This window comes from Corapipo altera, unplaced genomic scaffold (assembly GCF_003945725.1).
Source record: "Corapipo altera isolate COAL_440 unplaced genomic scaffold, ASM394572v1 1, whole genome shotgun sequence".
In the NCBI taxonomy this organism is placed as follows: Eukaryota; Metazoa; Chordata; class Aves; order Passeriformes; family Pipridae; genus Corapipo; species Corapipo altera.
The window spans coordinates 21476582-21504369 of NW_020884873.1; the positions used below are offsets into that span (position 1 = coordinate 21476582).

At 37.8% G+C, this 27788-nt stretch overlaps 1 protein-coding gene across 3 annotated transcripts; it reads right to left on the reverse strand.

Annotated features, from left to right (window-relative positions):
- Nucleotides 1–216: 216 nt before the first annotated feature.
- NEDD1 (neural precursor cell expressed, developmentally down-regulated 1) lies at nt 217–24189 on the reverse strand. 3 transcript variants are annotated; one of them, XM_027661339.1, is made up of 15 exons: nt 24056–24189; nt 22916–23062; nt 20924–21018; nt 19419–19535; nt 18122–18262; nt 13075–13304; nt 11865–12066; nt 10755–10941; nt 7867–7998; nt 7641–7688; nt 7007–7233; nt 6133–6277; nt 5670–5826; nt 3288–3354; nt 217–2594 (listed from the first exon to the last, which is right to left on the reverse strand). In XM_027661339.1, the coding sequence occupies exons 2-15, from the start codon at nt 23049–23051 to the stop codon at nt 2490–2492; spliced, it is 1989 nt and encodes a 662-aa protein (XP_027517140.1). In that variant the 5' UTR covers nt 23052–23062; nt 24056–24189; the 3' UTR covers nt 217–2489. The 3 variants fall into 3 exon arrangements, with proteins under 3 accessions (XP_027517140.1, XP_027517150.1, XP_027517160.1); XM_027661349.1 differs by having other exon boundaries at nt 22916–23059; nt 24056–24188; XM_027661359.1 differs by lacking the exon at nt 24056–24189 and adding an exon at nt 23888–23897 and having other exon boundaries at nt 22916–23059.
- Nucleotides 24190–27788: the final 3599 nt, after the last annotated feature.

Sequence of the window (27788 nt, forward strand, 5' to 3'; positions counted from 1 at the left end):
GAACATTATTTTTGGCTGAGAACTTGATCTCTCTGTTATGACTCTTAACAGTTTTCAAGTTGGAAGGAGGAACTGCTCATCTGTCCTTTACTCCAAAAGCACGAGGTATTGTGAACATTTCTGTGAAAATGATCTGATGGTCTACATGAACCCACAGAGGCAGAAGAGAGATTACTCAAGAATTTTAGACAGACTGCACCTGCTGAGGCATAACAATTACAACACATATTATTCTCTTTAATAAGCAAGTCAACACAGCTTGTTTTTTCTTCAAAAAGGTTAAAACAAGCTTTATTTTAACATACAAATCAGGTCGCGTACAAGGCAAAAACATACCCCTGTAGTGATAGGCATATTGAGTCTCCACACACCATGTGTAGCCACTTGTGCTATAGTAATCCTGAGATATGGAAAAAAGCCCTAAAAATCTTTTTTAAAAGGCAAAAATACCTCCTTTTAGTCACTCTTGCTATAGTCACCTTCATTTGGGAATTAAGAAAAAAGATTATAGAGTTCTGAGTCAAGAAAACAAATAATCTACAAGCAAAATACCCAAGATTTGTCTAATTCCCTGCTGTCATCTGGGTACACGAGCAAGAGCACTTGGGGAACAAATCAAGAGACGCACATATGCAAGGTTACTTCTTTTAACACTGGAAAGCATGTCAAAGAAGGCCAAGATATTTTTGCTACCTTCAACTACTACTGTCTTCACGAACTGTTTGGTCTATGTGTCAAGTTTACACATCCTATTAACTTAATTCTCTACACTGTGTGTTAAGTTAGTAAAAACACCCCAACTATCTTTGCTTCCTTTCACTATGAGGTTATACGTGATATAGAAATATCTTCAAAAGCTTATAAAAGCAGTAGAACTACAGACATTTAAAGTCATGTCTCTAACATTAAAGGCTACTTGAACACCTGCATTTTGCCAGAAGATTGTATTTGTCATTAACTGACATTAAAAAAAGGAAGTCTCTTTTTAGAGTAAAAGTTAAGGGAAAGTTATAGATAGGTTTGGGGTTTTTTTTAGTTTTCCAACATACAAAAATAAGTTACACTATATATTATGGCTTTCATTATCTACTCATTTAGTAGAAGAGTGTTATCATGGATTTAAACACTAGATGTTGTAACTAATTAACTTGCTGTGTTCTTCAGACTTTCCTTACTTTGAGTTTTCAATTTGTGAAAAGAAACAACCAGATATTAGAGGGAAAATTAAGAATCCTCCCAAACAATTTAAATAGCAAGAAGCACTTGTAGGAGAAATCTTTCAGAGAATATTTTAATTTATTTTAAAATTTTGACTTCATTTTTAAAGTAATTTAATATTGAAGTTTTAATTTAATCTTCTTGGCACAAATAAAGGCCAAGCCAAACATCTCACACACTTCAACAGTCAGGACTTCATACTGAGTCTGATTTCAGAAATGTGTACACACCAGTATGATACTATTATGCTACTGAAGTAATCATCTTTCTTTAATGTCTGTTAACCATACAAGATAATAGTTAAATTTGGTATGCAGCTATCTTAAAAAGGCTACAATAATGCTAAGTCAAGAAGATTCAAAACTACAACACAACTGCTCAATATTAAGTGTTGTTCAATACAAATAGGGAGGGGAGGATGGGCACAAGATGCCCGAGTCAAAGACTGGAAAGACCTTGTTTACACATTGCTGTATTATTAATGTCTGTGCATACTTACATTTCGAAGTCTAAAGCTGAATTCGAATTGGACAAGCTATGACAATATTCAAATACATGTAAATAAAAAGAATTCTATTTCATAACTAAAGCAGTAAAAAAAAAAAAAAACTTGTGCAGTTGAAGTAGCATTTGCAACAACAAAGTTTACAGCAGACAAACATAAATTTCAGACTTACAAATTCAATAAGGAAGATTGTGGCACCAAATCTGAGAATATTTTCAAGCTCTCAACTCAGGACAGAAGAGTTGCCAGTTGAATAAATTTAACCGACTACTTTCCAGCTCCTTGTAAACAAGGCTCCATGTGGAGCAAAAGAGGAGCTTTCTCTCCTCTTTTGCATAAAGAGAAGTATCTGAAAGGCAAGCTGCAGTGATTGTTTCTGACAGCAGTAGAATAAAGAAGCAGATAGAAAAGTAAGTATATAAAAATGTTCTTACAGAAAAGAGATCTGTCCTGGTTTGATTTTGTTTATGAAAAGGCACTTCACATATTGCTAAAACTCAGATAACATACTTGTCCTTTCAGTTTTTCTGTTAGAAGGCTGTATTTCAAGGTGGTTAGCATGAGTATGCAAATGTTCTTTATACAGTGTCTATCTGTTAGAAATTTTATAATTACATATAGTATCTTACACCAATTAGTTAGAAGAACAGATTCATGTTCAAAACAATAGCAGGTCTTGAAACAATACTTCAGTGATGATGGACGATCTGTCATAAGCAACACACCACCTGTAGTGAGTTCATGCTAATAAAATTAGCAATATAAATCAGAAGTGAGTCCTCAGTCTTTTGTTTTCCTCTCGTAGTCTCTCAATTTCAGCTACTAAGCTTTCATTTACAGAGTACCTTTCAAGTAAAGCGTGCATTTCATTCTAGAGAAAAGAAAAAAGTCCCAATCAGTAGTAATAAAGTTAACAATTCCAGTTTTATCCTATCCATTTTCATATCTCTTTTGAAAATTAAATAACGTAGATAATTCTGGTTTTAAAAACTTCTGATAAGAAAAGTAAGGGGTTTTTTATGCTGACAGTATTTTGATCATTAATACATTAGTGAATATTTTATCAAAGGATATTTTGCAGACCTTCAGGAAGAGAATCTACTAATTCAGATTCCATTAAAATGCTCAGTACCCAGACAAGGTCTTTTTAATGCAGATCAAAAGAACAAAGATTCATAAAAAGGTGAAGCTAAAGAATACAGAACAGTTCAGTATGTATACAGTATCTACAAGTAAAGCTTTCTATTTGAATTCCATCTATCTCCTCCTTACCTCAGCCCTTGGCCCTTTCCAAAGGACAGCTGAATTTGTTTCCCTTTTGCCTTTTTTATAACTCTTGAAGTACAGAATTCACACTTACCCAATCTATACGTTCCCTTTACTTAGCAAGCATAAAACAAGTTAACAGATTCCCATTCATACTTTCCCCCTCCTTCACATCAAATCCTCACTTTTTTGGTCTCAATAAGCAAAACAGATTTTCAGTTTTGAGAGAAGATGGCATGCCTTTGTATTACCAAAATGGAAAACTGAATATATTTCCCATCATGGTCTTTGTACATACCAACTGCATATGGAATTGTTTGATCATCTCCACTTGCAAATTCACAATATCTCGATGGCATGCTTCTCTGGGGGAAGAATTGCAAAAGGACAATGCACAGATTTATTTAGGAAGCAGTCTTTCTCTCCAATCCTCACCACCAAAAACTCCACAATTCCTCACTTCATAGCATCATGAAACAAGAGTCTAAAAACACTTCAATCATGAAACATAATCCTCTACAGCCTATTTTCTGGAATAATTTTGTTATGACATTGATTTTCACAAGTACCATTTTTTTTCAGCATACAAAAAGATGTGGGATCTTTTCTGTTTAGAAACCAGTATATACATGGTAATATCAAGATTGTTTTTTCACTTGCAAGCTGTAAGCTTCTCTCCTTTTTATGATTCAAAGCTGATTTTCAATCCCTAGATCACAAGCATCACAGAGAAAGATATTTATCTATAATTGAAGATACAGCTTTTCAGTACGTGAGTTTCAACACTTTTGTAAGACTGCCCAAAACATCAACTGTGATACATGATACATACATTATTCTCAAGCCCACAGAATGCTCCAGGTTCACCTACATAAAAAGTAGTGGCAGTGCTGTCTGTGAAGTGACATGAATTTGTTAATTCATGGACAGCCATTCCACATTACAAAAACCAGGCTTGAAAATAGCCTCTACCCACTACATTAATACAAGAGTTCCAGATGCTGAGGAAGAACAAGCCCAGCTCACAGAAAAGCAAGAAAGCTCACAAGCCCTTCCTGAACAGTGTATCACAGTACAATCACCTGAGACTGAATACTGTGCTGTGGATACCAGTGGCCTGAGATAGTAACGCCTTTCTTAAGTAGACACACACAGATCTTTTTTCGTTCTCCTTTCCTCAAACACAGACCAAACCCACTTCCTCTTTCCACAGGTTATTGTGCTACAGAACTCCTACTGGAGGCAATCTTCTTTGAGTGTTTCAAGTACAGATGCCAGCTGGCAGCTCAGAAATTCAAAGATGTAGGTTATCTCCCAAAGACAGGAATATCAACAAACAAACAGCTTTTTGGAACCAAATGAATTATATATTTCGCCTGGTCCTTTTCTAAAAGTCCATGTTTTTGGGGATTTTTTCCCCATTACTGGAAGAGGAATGAATTTCAGGCAAGATAGATAAAAATCCTTTCCTCAGATTCCATGGGCTAAAAGGTAGTTACATCAAGAAGAACCTTGCGATGGCTCCTTCCCTCTTAGTGACCCCATTACAAACAATCTTTTACCTTCAGTTTGAATATATCTACAACTTACAACTGGGAAAAGGGCCAGCAAAGCCTTCCAGGCACTCCAGGATGTATAGGTCAGAAGAGAAACGCAGTATCTAAGGCTCCAGATCTCAGATATTGGAAGTAAAAGACTGGCATCCCTTCCAATTCTGGGATGCCTGAACAGAGACTTTAAAAAAAACACATCTGCAATATATAGACTGCATTTTAAGTCACGTGAAGTTACAGGTTTTAATCAGATGTGTGATTATTGCCAAAAAATCCCGGGAGAGTTCTACTATACTATATTTATGCAAAGACATTTATAACCTTCAGTGTATTTTTTCTGTTGGCAGATACAGAACAGCCATAGCACTTGGACCTACTAGGCTAGTACTGCATTGCTTTTTGTCTTCAAGACAGCAGAATTACCCCTGCCCAGCAACCCTTTTCCTCTCCATCACCTCCATCAACACACTTCATCTTAAACACAGGTTGGGAAGTGATCTTAACTGCTCCACCTTCTTCAAACTCCACTCTCAATAGAACCATGCTAATTTGACTTCTTTCATGACCATTGGAATGATGGTTAGATATCCACAAACTCAGTGATCTGACACCAGCCATCATGTACAGCATGGACATTGTTTTAATGAGGAGCTTCACCAGTAGAAATACACACTCACTATTTTACCTTACATATGCCATGCTAACGACAATCAAAGCCAACACAAATCAACTGTCTAAATCAAACTCTCCACAGTGTCAGTTTGAAGAGCAATTTCTCCTGCTGGAATGGGGAGACGAGCAGGGAGGGAATGAAATCAGCACAAAGCTTCAAGAAAAACAGGAAGAACCTCATTATGCAGATTAAATTTACCACCCGAGAAATGTTCAAGCACTCATTCTGAAAACACGTTATCAAAGTCATTCACTGGCAGCCCTCAGAGACATCAGTGTAATTAGTCATCAGAGCTATTAAAAACTAACTTTCATACCTAGATTTCCAAAAATAGGGCTATAAATGGGCTATAAATTTTGTAATCCAAGTAGAAATTCGTTGAAGGAGATGCTAAAACATCTTACTAAGAAAACGCGTCATTGACAACAACAATATTCTGCCTGAATACCAGTACCTGAAGTCATCCATTGTTTCTTGTATCATATTCTGAATGAAGTTTATTTGCATTGATGTCAGAGGTGCATTTGGTCTGCTACTCCCAATGGTTTCTACTATTTTTTCTGACAACGAACTTGCAACTCCAGCAGTGACAGGTGATGTTATCTTTGGACCTTTACAATTAAAAATAAATTAATTAAACGAATAATTATTTTTTTAAATATCAGTGTAATGGAGTACAAGAGGGTTTTTTACTTGTCTTGAGGCTTGTCAATATTTTACCTCAAATATTACTTAGTTTAAAAAATAGATTTAGAATGAGTCTTTTCAGAGGTAACTAGGGACATTCTAGGAGGGCTAGCTGGATTTAAAGAAGAATCAAGAGCAGATGTTCTTTTTTAATGTTAAGTCCATTTATCTCATTTCATATCAGTTTACAATCAACCACACCTAGAACTAGGCCAAAATTATCAACTTACTTGTTGAGGTAGTACCATTTACTGGTAGATCACATGCAGGATGGGCCTGAATATTCTTCATTAGTCTCTCATTTGTATCAAGCGTGGATGATGGTGGAGAACTTAAAGTTATAGATTCTATGTTTGATGAGCTTGGTTTTGAAACCTGACAATAAAAATAGTATTTTTTTTTTTATAAAAAAAGATGAAATCTATGTACTACAATTGTCTAATTGCACTCGAAGACTAAGTTTACAGGAATGCACTTTCAAACATTTTTGCTTTTTGGAATCTACTCAGAAAGATATGCTTTTCATTTCCTAGCAAGATATTGAAAGATTGCTAAAACATTCAATATTGCCTCAAGTGCACACACAGAACTGAGTGCAAAAGGCAACGGCCTCTTAATTTTCACATCCAACATTTTGTGACGAACTTATAGCATCATTCCTAGCAAACTTAACTTCTGAAAAGCAATACAAAAGCAGCTAAGGTCTCCACGTAGGCATATCAAAGGTATCTCAAGTAGGAAAAAGAGAGAGATGAAAAATAGGGAAAGAAGATGGTGGAATTTATCTAATCAACAACAAACAATTATACTGGTGCAACCATCTAATGATCCTTCTTGATTTTCTAGAAAAATCAAAATACTTCTCAGGCTACCCCCATTTTGTTTCATTTGAACTTATGTAACCAGAGCTTATTTAAGAGAAACATCCATTTCTCTTCCATTGCTGAAGGCCAAGGTACTTAAAGTGTGCAAGGTTTTACAGATTTGTGTCAATAGTGTGAACAGAGTTGCAAAATAAGATTAGATGGGGCATTATTAAGGATTTTTTCTTCAAGTAGTAGTATTCTGCCAAGATTCTAACAAGACCACTCATAACAAGAATACCTGCTTTAGGACTTCTTTAGTTTCTTGTTTTCCAAGACTTATTTTCTTAATGTCAGTCTCTGGATGTTCTTCTTCTTCTTTAATTGGAGACCCCACAAGTGCATTTATTGGGCTAGATTGTACCCCTTGTGCGCTACTGCCCACTGGGTTTCTTTTTACTGGAAAGGCAGCAGCAGGGAGCTGTGGGAGAAAATCCAAACCCGCAAGGTAGGACTGAAAATCCAGACCTAAAACGAAACAGAAAGATGAATAAACAAACACACACCAAATCTATCCCACAATTAAAATGCCTGCACACCCATACAAAGCCAATTAAAAAAAAAGCACCCCACAAAAACTAAAACCTTAAATCTAATTTATGCTGACATCATCCTTATCAAAGTAAAAACATGAAAAGCCTCTATATATCACTATAAATTGCATAAAGGAAAATAAAATAATCACTTCAGGACCATACTCTTGATTTCCTGTTGCCATGTTCTATCTTAGCACTTCAGTGTGTCAGACAATTTCCAGCAAAGTTCATTTGTTTCAGTGTCTGTTTTTTTCATGTGTTTGTTTTCAATGGTATGACAAAATTAGCACGTGAGAACTAGTATAGACCTCCAGAGGCCTGTCACTGGCATATGCTTACCATTTCCTTTTCCTTGAAGATCTTCAGTCCCTTTATTTGTAATAATATCTACAAAATACCAGAACATAGACAAATGAAGTATTTATTTGCGTCTTAAAGTCAAGTTCATAATCAAAGACTAATTAAAATATCAAGTAGGTATCGTGGTCAATAGCACACAAATGACATAATGTCACACTACATGCAGATGAATGATGCTTTACAAATTTCAGTATTAGCAACTTACCATCTCTGACTGGAGAAAACATATCTCCCAAACTACCTCGGCCCAAATGATCAAAACTATTTAATTCGGCACTTTTCCCATGATCTGTTTCTTTAGATGGAATGACATCCAAGCTGCAACTATGGGGTAGACCTTAAAAGGACAAAAACATTCAATTAGTAATTGAAGTTTTCCAAAAATAACATACATTATGCCTAAACAATCTCACAGCAAGCACTGGACTGGTAAGTCCAGTAAGCACTTTGGAACCATCTACAGATGCCGGCTGGAGGGTCAACTGAACTCCCTCATTTGGGCTGTCAGCAAAGGTGGATGTAACTAAAAGCTAAGGGACTTACTAACAAAAATACCATACAGTCAGAACTAGTAACTGCACCTTCTGCTAGGAAGGTAACCACATTCAGATGATCAAAATTGAAATTTGCTTTGCAACAAAAGACATTTGCTCCTCTGGGGTCAGTAAGTATTCTAAGGGAAATTCTGTGTCACATCTCTTTTAAATGTTAACGCTTATTTCTAATATTTGGAAATAAAATTGGAGTTTCAGCTGCAGGCAGAAATAAAATAAAAAAAACAAACAAAAAACCCAAACAAAACAAACAAAACAAACAAACAAAAATAACAAAACCAAAACCCCAAACCAACAACTTGTTCCTAGACCTTTCACCACTCTACCAGGGAAAAAAAAAGTTAGCTTTTGTATGCATGGTACCAAGGACAGTTGTCTGAAGAAGTCCCTGCCAAAAAAAACCCCAGTAAATATTCAAACTACTGTTTTTAGAGATGTGAATTGAACTGCTCAGCCAGCCATCTAAATAACTTTCACAATTTAGTATGTTTGGAAACCACATCAGGACTGCAAGCAAGCCATTATTCTGTCCTTACTGTACTGCTAACTCAAGAAGTGTCTAGATTTTGAATTTAACAACTAGACACAGAGCATTAGTGCTGTGCAATATATAAATAAATCTTTTATAAATAAATCACCTGTACATACAAAACTTTACTTTGAATCTACTTTAATTTAAGAAAACCCCCATCAAACGAACAAGGTAAAAACCCCACCACTGGTTATGAAACCTCTAAGTACTTCTCTATGTGGGATTACTTGAACAAGTAATCCAAACATGACTGTGTGGATACCTGCAATTAATCATGTCCAAGTATCTACATTAACTGGAACCTCAGTCAGGTTTAAGATTTCACTTTTAAATGCATTAATATATCACATTTTCCAGTCCTTCAGACGTGTCAGTTGTGGCACATACATAGGATTGCACTTGCTAGTGAAGTAAATACTTGGCACATGGAGTCCAACTAGAAGTACAGTATCAACCTGTGCCAGAATCTAGAGGATCTATGTAGGAAAAAGCACAATGTAAAATAGGGCACAATGTAAAATAGGGCAAAAAAGTCTTCTCTGCATTTTTACCTGTTCCCAGTAATCTAAATGTAGTAAGTACCTGAACCAGAGAGCAGTTGCTAAATAGAAGTTTATGGGAAGCCAGCTCAAAGTACATCCAAATTTCTCATCATATTCTGACAACTTATACTTCTGGACTTCAAAAATACCTGTGACAGAAAGCCTCAATTTTGTTTAAATAGGCTATCAGACCACTTTACTGAATGCCCCATATTTCTCCAAAGATAAATCCCATAATCAGGGTCTAGAAGAACTTCCAGAGTACAAATGCAGTTTGTGGTCTCTCATCCATTCCCACTTTTAAGTTTAAAGACCTGTCTTCTGGAGTATTCAGAGGTCTTTACTCCCGAAGTGAGCACTCAGTTTAAGGACAACTATTTGTATTACTTGGCAAGCCTTTATTTTCTTAAAACATCTATTTATTACGCATGGTCCTATTTAAGGGGTAACAACCATCTTCAAATAAAGATAACAAATCATATATTTTAACTGCAATAAAATGTTCCACACCCTCAGTAATGTTGATTAGCAACACTTCTTGCATACACAGGAAGTCTTCTACTTCACCTGATACTTCACTGCACACCCAAGGGAGGTCATTAATACACGTCCCTATGGACTGCAGTGGCTTATTGCTTAATTACTGTTACTAAATGTATTTCTCCTTATTTAAAAAGGGAGGGGGAAAGTGCTGTTGCTTTTAAATAGATTGAGGATTTTTTTCAAGAAGCAAACTAACAGTGCTACTGATTTGATCATATTTTCAGAAGTCTTGAATTAAATAAAATTTAAGAGTACATTTCACACAGCGGCAGAATTTTGGAATGCTTAAAATTCTTACAAAGAACTTGTTAATTTCAGAAGCATAAATAGCAAGTACTGTTATACAACTAATCATACTTGTAACTATATTTAACCTCTTTCCTACCATGTGATACTGGAATCATGCCTCTCACAAAAATACAGTTCACTTCTCACTTGGGTTTTTTGACTAGGTATTTTTTCCTGTGTTCTGTTCGGTTGGTTTTTTTAGATAAGGTCTGTTACTCCTATTTATTAACAGAATTACAAACCATTAGCTCTGCTTTTCATGCAGACATTGCATCAGAAACTGCATTACATACATAAGGATATTCTACAGGAAGCCAGAATAAGATTGTCCCGCAGTAGCACCATGACTTTCTCCATCAAAGTGTAAATACATACTCCTATTTCAAGTCCAGAATTTAAGACTTCACATGTTCTAAGCTTACAGTAGGATCCAGTTCACTTCCTACAGTCTTATAGTACGTGTAATGCAGTAGGAGAAAAGAAGGTGCAGATGTGCAAGCACATACACACAGTACTCCACACAAATGCCCTTCCCTCAGAGAAAATTTGTACTGTAACACTCAAAACATGAAATATTCCTTCCATCTTCCACATTATGCCAAATATTATTGCAAGAGTAGGAAGAAGACCCTACCTGTTTTCTCCTGAAGAATCTCTCCTCCCTTATTCTCATTTGGCAACATAAGATGAGAGGAAACTGTTGCTGATGTCTGAGAGGCAATGTTTTTGATGCCAGTATTTTGAATTCCTCCAAGATTACTACCAGTTTTGACTTCTACTCTTTTGGATACAGGTTTATTTGAAGAACCTGTAAGGTTAGACTGAAGAAAAAAAACAGACCATATTAAGAGAAGTTATTATTCCCTCAGCTAAAAATAAAAATATTAGCCAATATACTTTCTGTGTCAAAACACTTAAAAAATTCAGTTCAAGTTGCAAAGGTTGCCTAGGAGATATGCCTTTACAAATATGAAAAAGGTATCTTAATGTAACTTCAAAGAACATGGGAAACATCTGTATTAGTATATAAATGGCAACAGAACTTAAGGTAACAATGGAGTGACCTGGCACAAGCCAATTTTGTTCCTAGGTTTAGACACAAGAAAAAAAAGAGATTACATTATTAGCGACTCCAAATTTTACAGAAATAGTCAACCACTAGCAGGAAGTGTGCTAGAGGAGGAGGAAAGGCTCAGAGTGGTAAAGAATCCACTTCAAAGGTTCCCTCAGCCTCCACTAAATGAAAGCATGGGGTTTCTGGATACAGTAGAGCCTAATTAAGTCTTGGAAGAACCTCTTAAGCCCTCTCTGTTATTTAACTTCTCCACTGCTTTTATACATGCCTGCAAAAGACCATATATAGGACCATACAAAATACCTCAAAATAAGCAGCTCTGTCTTCCCCTTAAGTGGAAGGGCCATTACAGAACTTTCTGCTACTGCCTAAAACTGAACCTGAGGTGCCACAAACTGATCTACAATGGCAGCATATCCATACCAGGAAATTTAAGACTACTCATTTCTACACTGAGGGAGGAGTGAGGGGAATTCCACATTAAAAACCACTAAAACAGCACTTAGGGTTGAGCAGTTTATAATTTCTATGTTGGCATGATCCAATTTTGTTGACATCTGTAATGCTTAGAAAGTGAAAGCTAACTTTTTTTTTTTTTTAGAATTTAAACTTACGCTTTGCTTTCAACAATCTGCATAGTGAACAATAAAAAAGAAAGCTTTTTTTTACCTTGAAAAAAGTGCTACTGAACTGAAGACGTATGCATTTCACACAGCCTTTGTGAGCAATAACTGTTTTCACTGGTGATGTCAGTTGTCTTAAGTCATACTGGCAGATTTTTCCCCGGGAACATCCTATAGCCAAAGTAGTACCATCAGGCATGAAGTCTACTGTTGTCAGAGGAAAATCAGCTACTATTGTTGTCAGTAACCTTCAAATAGGGGAAAGGACAGGATAAAGAAGCTTTTAGAATTCAAAAGTTAGACTTTTATAAACAGAGTATCTAAAATTATATATATATATATGAAAGCTTTCATAATTCAGCTACAGGTCAGTAGTTCCACTTCTCCAGTGCCAAGTAAATTCAGTGACACATCTGAAACAGTGGATTAGGCTTATACTAAGAATTCATGCTTAACAACAAAAAACCTGCATATGACCCAAAAGATTTCAGGAGGACAGGATCACATCACCTTCCTAGCAGCAGTTCTCACACCAACATTTTTTACTGGTATCATCATTTCCAGCAGCAATCATACTAACATACATCCTCTAGCTTTCCAAGTGTATTAACACTAATCTTCCCACAACTCTAGGAAGAACTTCAGGTTCTAGTTTGCATCCTTCTACTACATCCCCCCAAAATACAGACTCCTGCTGTTATTCAGCTAGAGGAAAAGCACAACTCACACTAGAACCAAGGTCCCATGAAACTACTTGCCATCCTACCCTCTTACTACACAGTACCATCACAGTACCCATACTTCCTGCTTTTTCAGCCAATGCTCTCCCATATTTAAGGCTCGCTATCTCAGCAGCTCTGTGCACCACAGTCATGTCTTGTATATTGAACAAGAAAAGCAGGCAAGCTAAGCTCAGGTGGCTGAAGGTCCTCACAGGCTGTACTGCCCCTCAGAGAAGTTAATTGCTCTATATCAACAGGAAAAGCCCATAAGCACTTGCAAGTGGTCACTCAGATGTAGCACCTCAATTAGTTCCCACATACCTTTTTTTTTTTTTACTATTGTTTGCTTGGTTTTTAACTACAAAAGCAAAATGGACTATGGGACAGGTTCCCCAGTAGTGATATGCCAACCACTTCAACCATTCTGAATGTGGGCTGAATTAATTATGTGATGTCATAGCTAAGCATGCTTTTTCAGTTTTTAAAAGAATCCTTATTTGGGTTTTATAATCCAAAGGTCTTTGATATACTCACTTTTTACTTAAAGTGTCATAGAGAATAACTCTTTTATCCAAACCTACAGTTACAAGCAGCAGCTTATTGACTGGAGAAAAGCAGATTTCTGAGGCTGGTGCTTTATGAGTATTTTCAAAATTATGATATGGGTTCTGGCTATTTACATCCCACAGAGTTACATTTCCACTGTCAGAAACGCTGCCCAGCAAGGATTTCTTAAAGGATGAATATTTCAAGTGTCGAACAGGCTGTAAAACAGACATAAAAACCGAATTTTAATACCAATATCAAACACCATATTAAATTATTTTACAAAGGCTTCCACTCTGAAATATAAATAGTAAACCCCAGAAAATTCATTTTGCATTACAATGCCATTTTCGCTATCGGGGGCAGACTTTTTTTTTACCATTACAGGCTATCATATGAGCTGATTAGCAAAATGAAGGATAAGAAAAAAATCTTCTAGAAAAGTTTCTTAATTTTTCAGCAAGTCATACAGGAAAAACCCACGCCACATCTAAAATTGAAGGAGCAAAAAGGTACATTATTTCACCGACTGGTCTCCTGCCAAAAATGTTAAACTTAACTCCCCTTCACTGATTTTAAGCACTTGGATAGAAGCCAATTTGATAAGACACACAGACTCCAGAGTTAAGCAAGTATGTAGGTCCTGCAGAAGAACAGACTTCAACCTGTGGACTAGGACCACAGAAGAGGATAATATACATGGTTTAATCACATGCAGCCTTGCTATCGCAGAATCACGGAACACAGGAACTTAACTACCTTTCAGAAACAGGTATTTTGTTTCCACTACATTGCTTCAGAGATGTTTCAGAACCTACTGCTCTAATACTAAAGCACATTACTCAATTTCCTGATTAATTTTACCTATGACCAATCTGCACCAATTCACTCCTGTGGTCATAGTGCCCTTACACTTAAACTGTTTTCCTAACTCCCCAGTACTGCTTTTCCATTTTAAGGAACAGCAATCTCACCTTCATTCAGGTTTTATTTTGCTATAAACAGTAAGTCAGAGAGTCTCATAAGACTGGTTTTCCACTACTATCACAGTATGTTTGCAACTCTCCCAGTTTGACTCTTCCTTGAATATGGACAACTAAACTCTTATATGATCCTCAAAATATTTTGCAAAGGCAAAATGCACTTCCCTCCATTTTGTACTGTAAATATTCACTATGAAATATCGTAGACTGCATTTTCTTTTTTGCGATCCAGACTGCTTGGATTGCTTATTGCCATTTTATATCAAGAAATCCAAGTCCTTCTTTCCCTTGGGAATTTTCAAATTCTAGTCTAGTAAGAAAAGCCTCAGTTGTAACCTAAGTCTGGTACCTTGATTTCCACTCTGTCGTAGTTGTTCCCACGTCTATTGTTTCAATCATTTTTGGATGCTGACACATCCCCTCTTATTGGCAATACCTTCTGTGTTTCATCACAGCTCTACTTAGAATCACAGAATCGTTAAGGTTGGAAAAGATCTCAAAGATCATAGAGTCTGACCATCAACCCAGCACTGCCACATTCACCACCAAGCTATGCCTCTAAGTGCCCTACCTATACATTTTTGAATGCTTCCAGGGATGACGATTCCACCATCCTGGGCAGCCTGTTCTGATGTCTGACTACCCTTTTAGAGAAGAATTTTTTTCCTAATATTCAATCTAAATCTCTCCTGGTGCAACTTGAGGCCATTTGCTCTTGTCCTATTGCTTGTTACCTGCAAGAAGAGACCAACCCCCACCTTGCTACTACCTTTTTTCAGGTGGTTGTAAAGAGTGATAAGATTCCCCCATTTTTCCAGGCTAAACAACCCCAGCTCCCTCAGCTGCTCCTCATCAGACTTGTACTACAGACTTTTCACCAGCTTTGTTGATCTCACTTCTACTATGATAAGCATTACTGGAAATATTAAACAAGATTAGATGCTCAAAGATAATGTTTGTTTGGTTTATCAGTATAACCAATTTCTTACCCATCCTCTCTAATATTTTCTCACAAGGCAGTGAATCAAGTACTTAATTCAAGCCAATAACAGCTGTTACTATTTTATTTGCCTGAAAATGCTCTCAAAAAGCTATTGTATTATTCTAGCATAGACCACACCACAATACTGCCTTTTATCCTATTACTCTCTTTAACTTCATTTTAATGGAGATATGTGCTGGTTCATATGCCTCCAGCATCATTTCCAGAACTTGTATTGCACGTCTCACTGGAAGCCTAATTGCTTCAAACTGCTTTAAAGAGGTGGCACCTTCAACTGCATATTCAAATAGGATTAAATATGACTGTTCATCATTATTATGGTCCTCTACTGGACACAATGGAGATATCTTTATCATAATTTTTCAGGTTTTTATATTGAAAAAATATTGAGCGATTCAGGAATAACAGCTTCTATTACATACATGATCTACATGGGAAACATTCCTGTCCCTCATAGTTCTCTGCCATTTCCTTTTCTCCTTTAATCCTTTTAATTTCACAGGTCTGGACAAGTTCTCCATTTTCTTTCACATGAATACATTCCCCATATTACCACTGCTCCCCATTTTTAGCTTTAAAAGCCGAAGACAATTTCACTTATACGGAGTGGCCAGAACCCATCACACTTCTTTACAAATGAGCCAGCTGTTCAAACAGCTAAACTAAATCCTGTTGCTAGGAGAATAGCACCAGGCAGCAAAGACTTGGACAAACATTATGTTTTGAAACAAACCTTAATTCATCCTCACAACAGCAAGCAGATAAGAATGTGGTAGTCTAAATGAATGCCAACAGCAAAGACAAATTATGGGATCTGCAAACAACTGTGTGCAAGAACTCAATTCTAATAAAGCACACAGGTGTTTCTAAATTAAAATCAATTAACAGAATATAGGCCAATACTCCTATGAAGAGAAAATTGTTTAAAGTCACAGAAAGCACTGCAACCTTGGGCTATTCTACTACTTGTAGAATCTACACAATACCAGAAATTAACTGGCAAGGAAACTACATTTCATCATGTTGAATCAAACACAGGCAAGCTAAAATTTATAAGGTTAGTTTGTCTTCACATTCCCCAACTCCAAAAAAAGTTACTAGGGAGTGGTGACCCCTCCTAAGCCAGATAGCTAGTGCCAGGATCAAACAGGATAATACACTGTTTATCTATTCAAGCTTACTCTTAAAGAAAATGGGCCCCTAAACTATAAATCAAGTAAAGGCTTTTTAAATTTAACAGAATTATACAAGTCTTCAGATATTTGCTTCACTGCACAATTAATCCTGCAATTCTCTACAAGTACCAATTAAAATCCAAAACAATAATAAAGGTATTTCTGCATATAAAAGTAAAGATCATTTTTAGGGTCGAAGATAAGCTGATAACTTGAGATATCCAACTGGCCAACTCATCACAAAGTTATAGCTCAATTCCATTTTAAATTAAGGCTGTAATCAAATACCTGCCCTCCTTAAGAAAATGTTATAGATCCTTTAGAATGTGAACAGGAGCTCTGTGTTTGCAATTACTTCAACACTTCAAATAGCTTTATCCATCCTAAAGGTCACTCAGCTTTGCAGTAGGCCTTTTGATTTCATCTGACAAAATAGTTATTCATAGCATATCACTCACTCTTAATCACTTTTTGGTGGAAAGAATTGAATACATCAAACAATTTGATGCAAATCGTCCTCACAAGAATTTCCTATTAACTAGCAGCACAGTCCCCACCCTGAATATTCACCTGAGCTGCACAACCCAGCCATGGACTTCCCTGTAGCTCCTGCCTCACATCCACATTCTTCCTAAGATCGTAACAATCAAATCAGAAAAATGAACTGACTACATAGATGGATTTTTAAGCTCAAGCCAAGTATGAAGTACAATTTTGCTTCAATATAAGTACGAGACTGGTGATAGATCAAAGACACTGCAGCACCTAGGAGCAGAGATAGTTTGAATTTAACAGAGATTTTTCAACAGAAAGTATACCATAATTCCCAAGATGCTATGAGGTTGTAAGAGATTTTTCACCAAGTTATATTGTTGGTGCTAGACAGGAGAAAAATTTAACTTGACACCATCTGCAATCTAGGACTGAAAAAGTTGTTGTAGTAACAGAAAAGGAATAAGTCACAACTTCAGTATTCTTTGCAACATTAAAGACCAGGTTTAGGACCAAAGCAATGGTTCTGCATCCCCTAGGCAGCTCCTACCTCTATAAAAATGATTCAGTAAAAAATGAAAGAATGCCTAAAACACAAACACATGGCTGTCTGTAAGACAACACTCACACCAAGAGCACACACTGTAATTTCCAGTGGGACAACACAGCTCATTTACTACTGCAAATGCTCTCATATCAAAGGTATTGGCTTGTGATACCCACCAATTCTTTTAATATCTTTTGAGTCTGCCAAAAGGAACTGCAGTGCCTACCAAGGTCCTCTAAGTAGTACACATGCTTTGTGTCAGTCTTTTGCACAGTCTTCCTTCAAACTAGTTCTCTCAAATATTATCTAAACACCTAAGTAGTTAAGATAAAACCTCATCACTTTTCTCTTTGAGCAGCTGTGCAAGTTTAATCTCCAGATTAGATAAACTTATTATTTCCAAATAACAGGCTTATATTCACCCTTACTGTACAGATGGCTTTCAATAAGTAAGTCAGAACTCAGGCTACATGGTCTTTGTTCTTTGCAGCAATAATTGAGTTGTCCATTGAAATCCTGCTTTGGTGGAGCCAACTGTGTTTTGATCAGCTCTAAGATCTAGAAGTTTGTTCTTGAGGAACCAGTGTCTATCAAGTAAAATTTGCTGTAACCTTTATAGAAGCAAAGGTATTTGAAAAATTTGTATTTCAATGCTACCTATTATTTAAGGCTGGAATGCACACAATAGTCTGCTTTTCCCTTTCCTTAAGGGCACTCTTAAAAATTAAAATGAAACAGAATAACAAAACTTAAAAGCTGTTGATACATACTTTCAATTCCTAAAGACTGTCAATTAAAGCTTGGTACCTGAAAGAACTTAATAAGGACAGCCTACCTGTCGGGTGCCATGACCAAAGGGAGTACTTGATAAATTGGTGGTAACACTGTGTAGGATAATTTCACCACTCAAAGATCCTGAAGCAATGTAGCCATCATTCCAATTATATGCAATGCATGTGACTTCATCTTTATGATCCTGTAGGGAAGGGAGGTTAGAGGGAGAGAGTTAACGATATTCTTCCTAATTTATGCTTTTGCAGGAAAACTTCAGCTTGATGGGGTTTTTTTCTGACCATCTGTAACACTTAAAAATATTATTTAAGAGTTATTAAAGGAATATCACAGAAAACAGCAGCAGAACATGCTGAAGATCAATCATAATACTTTAACCATTTCTGATTTTTGCAGAAGATGGTTTTAATAAATTAGTAAAGATGATGGTGTAATTATATACAATGTTTTAATAAGACAACTAACAGCTATATCTACCACAGGTGTTATTAATGTTATTTTTAAAGTAAAGTCTCCCAGAAACCAGATGTTTGAATAAGCTTTCTGTTAATCTGATGTACTACTGCCAACTTCCCCTTCTGTCACTTTTAGCATTAACACATATATTTAACAACTAGCTTTTCAGTACAGTCATTTGCAATGATATTGTGTATGAACATATAAGGGAAGATAATCGAGTACTTCTAACCCAAAACTTAGGAACAGATATTCAAAGTATTGTACTATCTACTTAGCAGTTTTGTTTCAAACTCTAACTCTGGAAGTCCAAGAAAAAAGAATAAATCAAAGCTTAAGTTTCATAGCCTCTTAAGTCAGTGGTGCTAAACGAAAGCAAATCATCTACTGAAGGGATCTGGAAAAGATATTAGACCATCCTATGTTTTGTGCATCATACAGAGTTTTTAGAGAATTCATACTGGATCAGTTAAAAGACAACTATCTCCCAGTTTTGCATAACACTAGTTCTACTACAGTATTTCACAAATACAAGTCTTTTCTCACGTGACATATCAGAAGGAGCAATTATTTGGAATGCATCCCTTGAAAAAAAGCCCAATCAGAGAATATCAATAAAAATTTGCAAAATTAGAAGTCCATTCTGAAAATTTAAACACGCATTATTATAGAATTGTACTTTGAAGGCATTGAGTTATGCATGCTTGTTAAATTTGCTGTTTACAGCACATAAAGAACACAAACTTGAACAAGACACAGGTGTGAGCTAGCTCCTATCTGTGACCTTGATCCTACAGATACCTGACAAAGAAAGTGTATTTTTTACAGCTGGCAGCAAAACCTGGAAGACTAGAAAACTACAGTTCTTCCTCAGCCAAACTTACCTTAAGGCTGCGATAAATCCTTCTGGATTTCAAATCCCAGATATTGACTGTGCTATCAAGGCCTCCACTCACAAGATATGAAGAACTAGAATTCAAGCTCACACATGTCTGTTTTGCCTGATGGAGAAGGGGGGGGAAAGCATGTTAAAGATAATTAAGGGATTTATTCAAATCTACTTAAAAGCACATTGATGTGTTTTTGTTTTCATCAGCACAAACAGTCCCACTGTCAGACAGAACTATTAGTAATCTACAGTCATTTCCCATAAAAAGGCATTTAAAATCCAATCCAGTTTGGACATATATTTAATATACCTTAAGATCTAAATATATTAATTAATAAACTCTCAAATGTTCACATTTTCCCATTCCCATTTCAAATTTTTTTAGCACCTTTTCCTTCAATATGTGTTTTCCCTTTAAACTATAGCTCTCCAAAGTATAATCACAGTCTTCTACTCAGTACTGAGTTTATAAAAAGAAAAAATCCTAAGTTAAGGCAAAAAAGCTCCTTAGAAGAAAATAAAAAAGTTGTCTAAGTCACATACTTCACATTCCCCAAACATTACAGAGAATATTATAGCGGCAGACCTCATAATTCGGTTAAGTGATTCTTTTTAAAATAATCACTGAAGTACTAGCTTTTGAAAAAAATGTCAATCTTAATGATAGACCTACATAGAGGACAAATTATTATTCAGTTCTATCCTGTTGAAAATTCACTTTTAAGTTCTCAATATTTGAGTGAAGAAAAAACAAGTCCATCTAATTATTGACACGGTAAAATTGGAAGGGATTGCATTAGTTATAGATCAGATTCAGTGAAATCTCCAGGAAAAACACTCTGCCTTTGAAAGTGTTTGCCTCAGCACCCTAAAAGCTAGGTTTGAACAACTTTACAGAAAATTTCCCAGTCCAAATTAGCATTAGAACAGCTATCCAAGCAGAATAATTAGAATGGTTTAGAACACTAACAAGTCATTCAAGTGACCACGTCAAGAGAGTCTTCAAAAACAAAGTCCAGCTTCTTGAAGTTCACGGTACCACATTTCCATTTAACAGGAAAAAGAAGCTTTGACTGTAACAGAAATTCTCCTGTTTCTTACAATTCCAGAAGATGGCATGTGTACCCTCCAGGAACAACCTCTATATAGATTCTTATGTTTTTCAGTGTACAATTCACAGACATGCACAATACTGACAATTCAAGTCGGAAAATGAAGTTTGAACTTGAGCCCTGTTCCATCCCCTACACATCAGATCACATTTGAACCACTGACTGCCTCAGGTTATCATACTACTGCATTTGTATTTTTTTATTGTATTTCTTATTTTTATTCCCCCCCTTTATATGTGTTTAACAATATACAAGCAAATGTTTTTACATACATGTCATAACTCATACTAAAATTAAATTGATCCCAATATGCAGAACAGATTTGAGACACATAGGATACAAGGTGAAGTGGGGGTAAAAACAGGGAAAAGCATTTACTCATACTTACTCCTTCAGCTATTTCAAAGAGTGGAACAGGTTTGCTTTTACAGCTTGAAACAACTATTTTATCACCAGCAGCAGAAGCAGTGGCCAGGTATCTGTCTTTGCAACAAGTTAAAAACAATAACTGTAGGATACTAGTGATTAATAAAAGCAACAGAAAGTTTCCCTTACTGAACAGAAGACAGATTGTCTAAACAGCCTAAAGCACTGTACTTGAAGAGACCTAGAAATAGAAACATAAGGCTATTTTCCAAGCTTTCATTAAGAAGCTCTTGAATTAACTACAGCCCTTACTTTCCAATACAAGGCAGAACAATTTCTTTAAGAGAGAAGATGAGAAATATCTGGCAGATATTATTTAAGAGCTCTTTACCACTAAGGCAGCTTATCCAGTCTACAATTCTGTTTCACCACCACCCCATTGTAAGAGCCCCATTTATCACTACAGTTCAAACAAATGTCTGATGCTGTTAGCAGACTATGGATTTAAAGAATGGTTCTGTTCATGACACATGTTAAACTACTTGACCACACAGTTTCTAGAGCACAATGAGCACTTGCAAATTTGTCCCCCTCTGTACTTAAAAAAGAACACCAAAAGCCCAAAAAGAAACTTTTTGTGAAACCAAGTACCCTAAAGTAATAAGAAAAATATTCCATACAGAGCTACAAGGAAGGAAGACTGCCTCTGCACTCCCACCAAATAAACCAAGTAATCATTTAGATCAGTGTCCTCTTTGTCTTCAGGCCAATGTCCATTGTGATTTTATATTTGCTTATTTAAGAATAATACAGGTTAATTGGCTGGCTTTAACACAAGAGAACCGGTAGGCAGAGTAGTGCTTGCTATTCCTTTCATTATTTTAAGGCACTTTTTTAGCATACAGAACTATGCAGAACCAAAACTAATGCTTTATCCCTAAAAAATTAACAAGTATATAGAGCAGGATACTTCATTGTTTCAGTTTTGGGAGATGAAGAGGAAGCACGACAAGACAAGACCTATAGCTAAAGTTTATTAAGCACATGTAAGTGTGTATACATATACATGAAAATATTTCATCTGTGCTTCAATTTCTCTGCAAGTTCCATAGCTAAAACATTCACTTGTGTTCTGATTGTTTAAACTTTTCATATATTCACTTATTTGCAGACTTAGAGGACAGACATTCAGAACTTGCAGGACAATTGCTATGTACCAGCATACTGTCCTTCTTTCACATCAAGCTGAGGCACCACCACTTTTTCCTGTGACTGCCATACAAGCTGTTCACTTGACAGCACATTAAAACTTCTCATATATTCACCTGGCACCTCATATCATTATCCTAGAACAGGCTTCCAAGTCAGAGGTGAAAGATCTAAATGGGTCAGATCCATTTTGATGCACAAATCACCACCATCCTACAGATGTTTCCTACATAACCAACACATTTGTACTTCCTCTCTACATGCTACCAACAATGCAAAGAAAACCAGTAGCTACAGGGTAAGAGGTAAGTGCTATCAAAGACTATCAGAATCAATGAGAAGCTGTTCCAGGAAAAAAAAAAATCTTTGATTACAACTCTTCTCTACACTATGTATAGAATTCTACTACACCAGAAATTGCTTTGTTCAACCTTGCCAGTAAATTAAGCATTGCTTTGAAAGTGAGTATCAACTGAAGAAACAAATGAGTAAGCTTTACAGTTGGCAGGCAATTCAGGCATATCATAATCATTAAAAAAGTTTTTGCCTCCTAAAGGATGAGAAACTTCCGCAGAATCATTTACCACTGTGACTTAATTCTCTTCAACAGAGAACCACAAAATTTTCTTCACAATACATACAAATCTTTTTATACAAAACTTCAAAAAGGCATCAGGCCTGTGTTCTACAAACACCTTAGTAAAATAAACACAACCAAAAACGTCAGAACCAAAACAACAAAAAACCAAACCAAAACAAAACCAAAAACCTCACCCACAAAACTGGCTGAAACTGTAAAGGATACTATTGCTGGCCCAGCATAGTGAGCTGACTGGATGTGAAGGTGTATGTGGGTTGAACTGCTCCACCACAGTCAGCGATGAGGAATCCCATATTTTAATGTCATCTCCTGCTGATGCAAAACGTATGCTTTCTTGCATGGTTGCACCTGCTTTTGCAGAAATAAATAAGAAAAGTGAAAATACATGTAGTAAAAATATGTAACAGGCAACCTCACAAGTTATAAGTAACTTCATCTGCACCATTAAGATTGTTTTCTTGATAACTGTGACATTTATTTGGAGAGTTACACAATGAGTACTGTTCAGCTGCACATACTAGCGAAAGCAGCAGACGCTCCACATTTTTGTTACTTGAATTCTTGCGGGAAATGTGTGCTTTCCTTTTCACAAAGCCATCCCCTCTATGGCATCAAGAGACTAAAATGAAGCTTTTATCTCCACAGAGTTTACAGCTGCCTGCCACGAAACCGTGAGTACTCCAAGGACCCATTTCCCACCAGTAGATGGGGATATACAAACCAGAATTAAACTGCTGCAGGGCAAGGCTGGAAGTTTAGACCTAAAGGACTCACTTCAGCGTTCATCTCACCACCCAAAAGCAGACATACGAGAATCCTTTAAACTAAACCCCTGACAGTAGAATACGAGTGACAATGAGTTACCTTTCATCGCAGCTTACAAAACATCAGAAAACAAACAGGCCAAGAACAACGCACAGCTACTTGTTCTAACTGACACCGTTTTAAGAGCTAAAGCCAATCTAACTGAATCCTAGTTTGTAAAGTTTATTCTCCGTGTTTTACTCCAGGTAATTGTAAACTGCCAGCAAACAAGGACTCAAAACGTGAGCCTTCCCTTCAGCTGAAAGCACAGCCAAAGTTTCCGGGAGATTTCCGCACAGCTTTAGGCCATTCATTCTCACTGCCGCGAGTAGCAAGGCTGACAAGACCAGTCACGAAACTCAAGGTCCACACCCGCCTTCGCTCGGCATCAGCCCGCGGGGCTGCTCCTCCCGCCGCACAAGGAGCTCCTCTCCCGCTCCTCACTCCAGGCCCGGAGGTCGCAGCAGGAGCCGCTCCGCGCCCCGCGGCCCCGGCCTCGGCCCCAGCCCCCTCCCGCGCTTTCCCCGCAGTGCTGCGCACCTGGCCGGGCGGGCACCGGGCCGAGCCCCCGCTGCTTTCCCCGCCGGCCCGGCCCAGCGCCGCTTCAGGGACCAGGACAAGGGCCGGGACAGGGCCCGGCACCGCCCCGACCGGGCCCGGCTTCCCCCGGGGCCCGCGCGCGCCCGCCGAACGAGCGCCGCCCGCGCGCTCCGGGCCGGCTCCGCGCGCCGCTCCCAGTCAACATATCCCGTCCCGGCAGCCCCCGCGCGCCGCGCGTGCCGTACGGCGGCCCGGAGGGACAGAGCGGGACCCCGCGCCGGGAAGGGCCGGGAGGCGCCTGGAGCTGTGACGGGTCATTGAGCCTGGCGGGGGACACGGGGTCACTGCGGAGGGGCGAGGGGGCGCTGAGCCCCTCCCGGGGAACTGCTAAAGGAAGGTGGCGCCGGCCACGCCTTGGCAGTAAACGCGCCACGGGTGGGTTTGAGGGGCACCACGTCCGGCATCGGCCGCGCTCGGCGCGAGGTCAGCGCTCGCAGCCGGCACGGGCCCTGCACCAGGGATACCGCGACATCGCCGTGTCAGGTCGAAATAAATGACAGCAGTTCATACATTGCCAACAGAGAATTTCCCGATCTGAACCCATTAAGTCAGTTTTTAATTGCAGACTTTGCGTTAAGAACATACCTATTTGTAACAAACCCTGTTACACCCTTTGAGTTAATTCCAATAACATCAAGTAACAGTGGATTGCTACGTCTGTTTCCTGGTTGGAATACAGCTGTTACTCTGGCCGTGCTGAATTTTACAGAAGGAGAGACTTTTTTGTTATTTTCATCTGGTAAAATAAAAGCTAGAACTCTGTTTAAGATAACATGTATTTTAACTACCTCTGCTTTCTAAACCTAAGCACAAATTTATTTACTAAAAAATTGTCTTTAAAGGAATATTAGATGTGGAACCTGTAGAGATGTGATTTCGAGTGAGTCTTTACCCTGTGTACCCTCAGAACCAGTAGATCTGAAATGCCTGATTTACTTTCTTTTCTGATGGAGTCTTGATTTTCCAGGGTCATTTAATTTCTAGTCTGCATAAGTGAACTCAGAATCAGGGGAAAAGAAATCATGCCACTGTTATACAAATGCCATTATTATTATTTCCCTACAGCAATGAGGCTCATGTCTTTATTGCATCTATTAATCCTCATTAACCAATCACATTTTATATCGCCTTTATATCGTCTGCCTTCTCAGATAGCTGAGTGTTAAGGGATCCACAGCATTCCTACAAGTCTTCTACCCTCACTCTGTTGTCCTAATTTGCTTTTAAACCTGTCACGTTTCACTTCTGAGGCCAATATTCCTTATTCTGTTTTAGCTTCAAAACAGAGAATCTAAAGCCTTTTCTTTCCCACCGCCATATCCTCTGGCTTATTTTCTTTATCTCCTCACTGTGGAGCATAACTGTTTATAGACAGGTAGGTGAGTACCTGCTTTCCAAGACTTGAAGGCTTGAAGTTGAACAATTCGAGATTTTGGGGGTTTTAAGTAAACATGATCAGCATTTTTTGCCTCATTCTGTGACAGCCCCTCAATTAAATTAGTTTTTCCTGCTGGTAGGACCTTTGCTGGCATTTTTGTATGCCAGTGACTGTGCTGTGTTTCTTCTTGATATTTGTAAGAAACCACTAGGATATCTTTGGGGAGGGGACCGCAGCAAGAAGCCCAAATCTTGGAGCAGAGTGGTGCTGTCACTGAATGGGCCACCTGTGCAAGTCAGGGCATTCCCAGCAATCGTGCAAGGCTGTAAAAGAGACTCCCTGAGAAAGTTCCCTCACACCTGAGACAGACAGACCTGGTTTGGAGGGACCTTACCTTGCAGGTCGAAGGGAAATCCTCTTCAGGGAGCTTTCCAAATGAGGAGAATTGGCCCATCTCTGGGAATCTCAGCCACATACACAGTCTTTGACTAATGATTTTGTACAGCACTCCAATAGGAAGTAACTTCTAAGTGCAGGTTGCACTCCTTTCATGAAGCTTTTTGCTGCATGCATGTTCAGATTTTAAAACATGTAAAAGGTCCAATCAATTTCCTGCCACAGAGAAGAAAAGAGAGCAGTTGCATCGCAGCTGACATAATGACACAGTGGAGAAGTGCAGTCTGGGCAGGACAGTGCAGGCCTTGAGGAGTGGAGGCTCAGGAGAGAGGAGAGGAGTACAGGCGTGGGTTGAGAAAGGCTGGGGCACATCTCTGGCACTGCAGCCCCCATGGCTACAAATTACTCACTTGCAGACCTCATGCTGGACAAAAACAGTTTTCATGTGTAACAAAAAGAAGAAACCCAAGTACCTAACATGTAAAATACCACGTATATTGAATTTAGGTGTAACATGAAACTACAAACCCATGAAGAAAGAGCAAGGTGCGTGTCAAACACACAACACACATCCAAATTGATCCTAGAGCAACGGAGAAGAAAACATCAACACTGTATTCTTCCTGGCACGACTCCAGATGTGATGGAGTCACTTCCTAACAGCTCCTCACACACACACACATACCATCGTGGAACCACTGACCTCCAGACCCAGGGAAGCAGTGGAAGTGTAAGCAATACACAGGTGAGGAGGAGGAGTAAAAATAGTAACAGTTTATATAATAATTTTAACTGTATTTTTATTGTTAATATTATTATTAAAACTTCTTCTGCACAGAAGTATTATTTCTTTTCCCATAATAATTAGATCTGGATTAAAAATGATTCTTGGATTAGGCTAAGATTTCAGTTATACTAATACATTTTTGGCTGTAAACATACATTGGTTTCCTCGTTGCCCATAAATAAGGTTTTCATTGTAGCAGCAGTGACAAACTGTAGGTTCTGAATGATGAGCTGCAGAGTTCCTTGGCAATAAGACCAGTCAGGACAGTAGAGGAAAAAAAACACTGGATTTCTTTAAAATTACTCTTTTAAGCAGTTTTGAAACAGTTGGTATTACTCCACTTGGTACTGGAATTCTAAGAATGTAACAGAGCTAATTAACACAATGCACATTGTACGATGATAAAATGTATTCAGTAATTTCATAGGATAGACAGACTAATGACTGTTACCAATAGCTCTGCCATATACTAGCTATCTGATGCCAGCATCCATGGGGAATGAAATTTTTTGATGGCTGCTGAAATGTTCTTTTCAATTCTGGATGTCTGGCCAGGAGCTAAAACAGCCCTGTAGGTGCCCTGTATCTTCACAGAACATCACTCTCCACACAGGACTATAGTGCCAGGTCCACCACCATGTGATGATTCCTTTTGTAGCATATTCTGGTTTTTCACTTTGTGATACTGAGATTTTTGGTGTGATTTGCTTCAACACATACTTTTTTTTTTCATTGCCCATTAAGTAGAATCCTAAATCATGCTGACATGGAAGACAAATGAGAATAATTCTAATTATCTCTGGGGTTTCAAAGTAGAAAATTAAATTGCAGTGGTAAATATTTGACTTCAGCACTTGCCTCTGGACCCTTTCACCCACTCTATTTTAAAGATTAACCTATGCTTCATATTTTCACTTTTCTCATTTGATGATGTACTCAGTATCTTTTAACTCAAATCTTTGGCAAGCATAAATGGCTCTCTCTGCTGTCTTAATTAGTTCAGCATATTAGCTTGTAATTCCAACAATTAACTCTAGTTCCATCATTACTCTTTTTAAGAATCTTTCTTCTTGGATTTCAATGAAAATGGATTTGGAAACAAATGACTATGC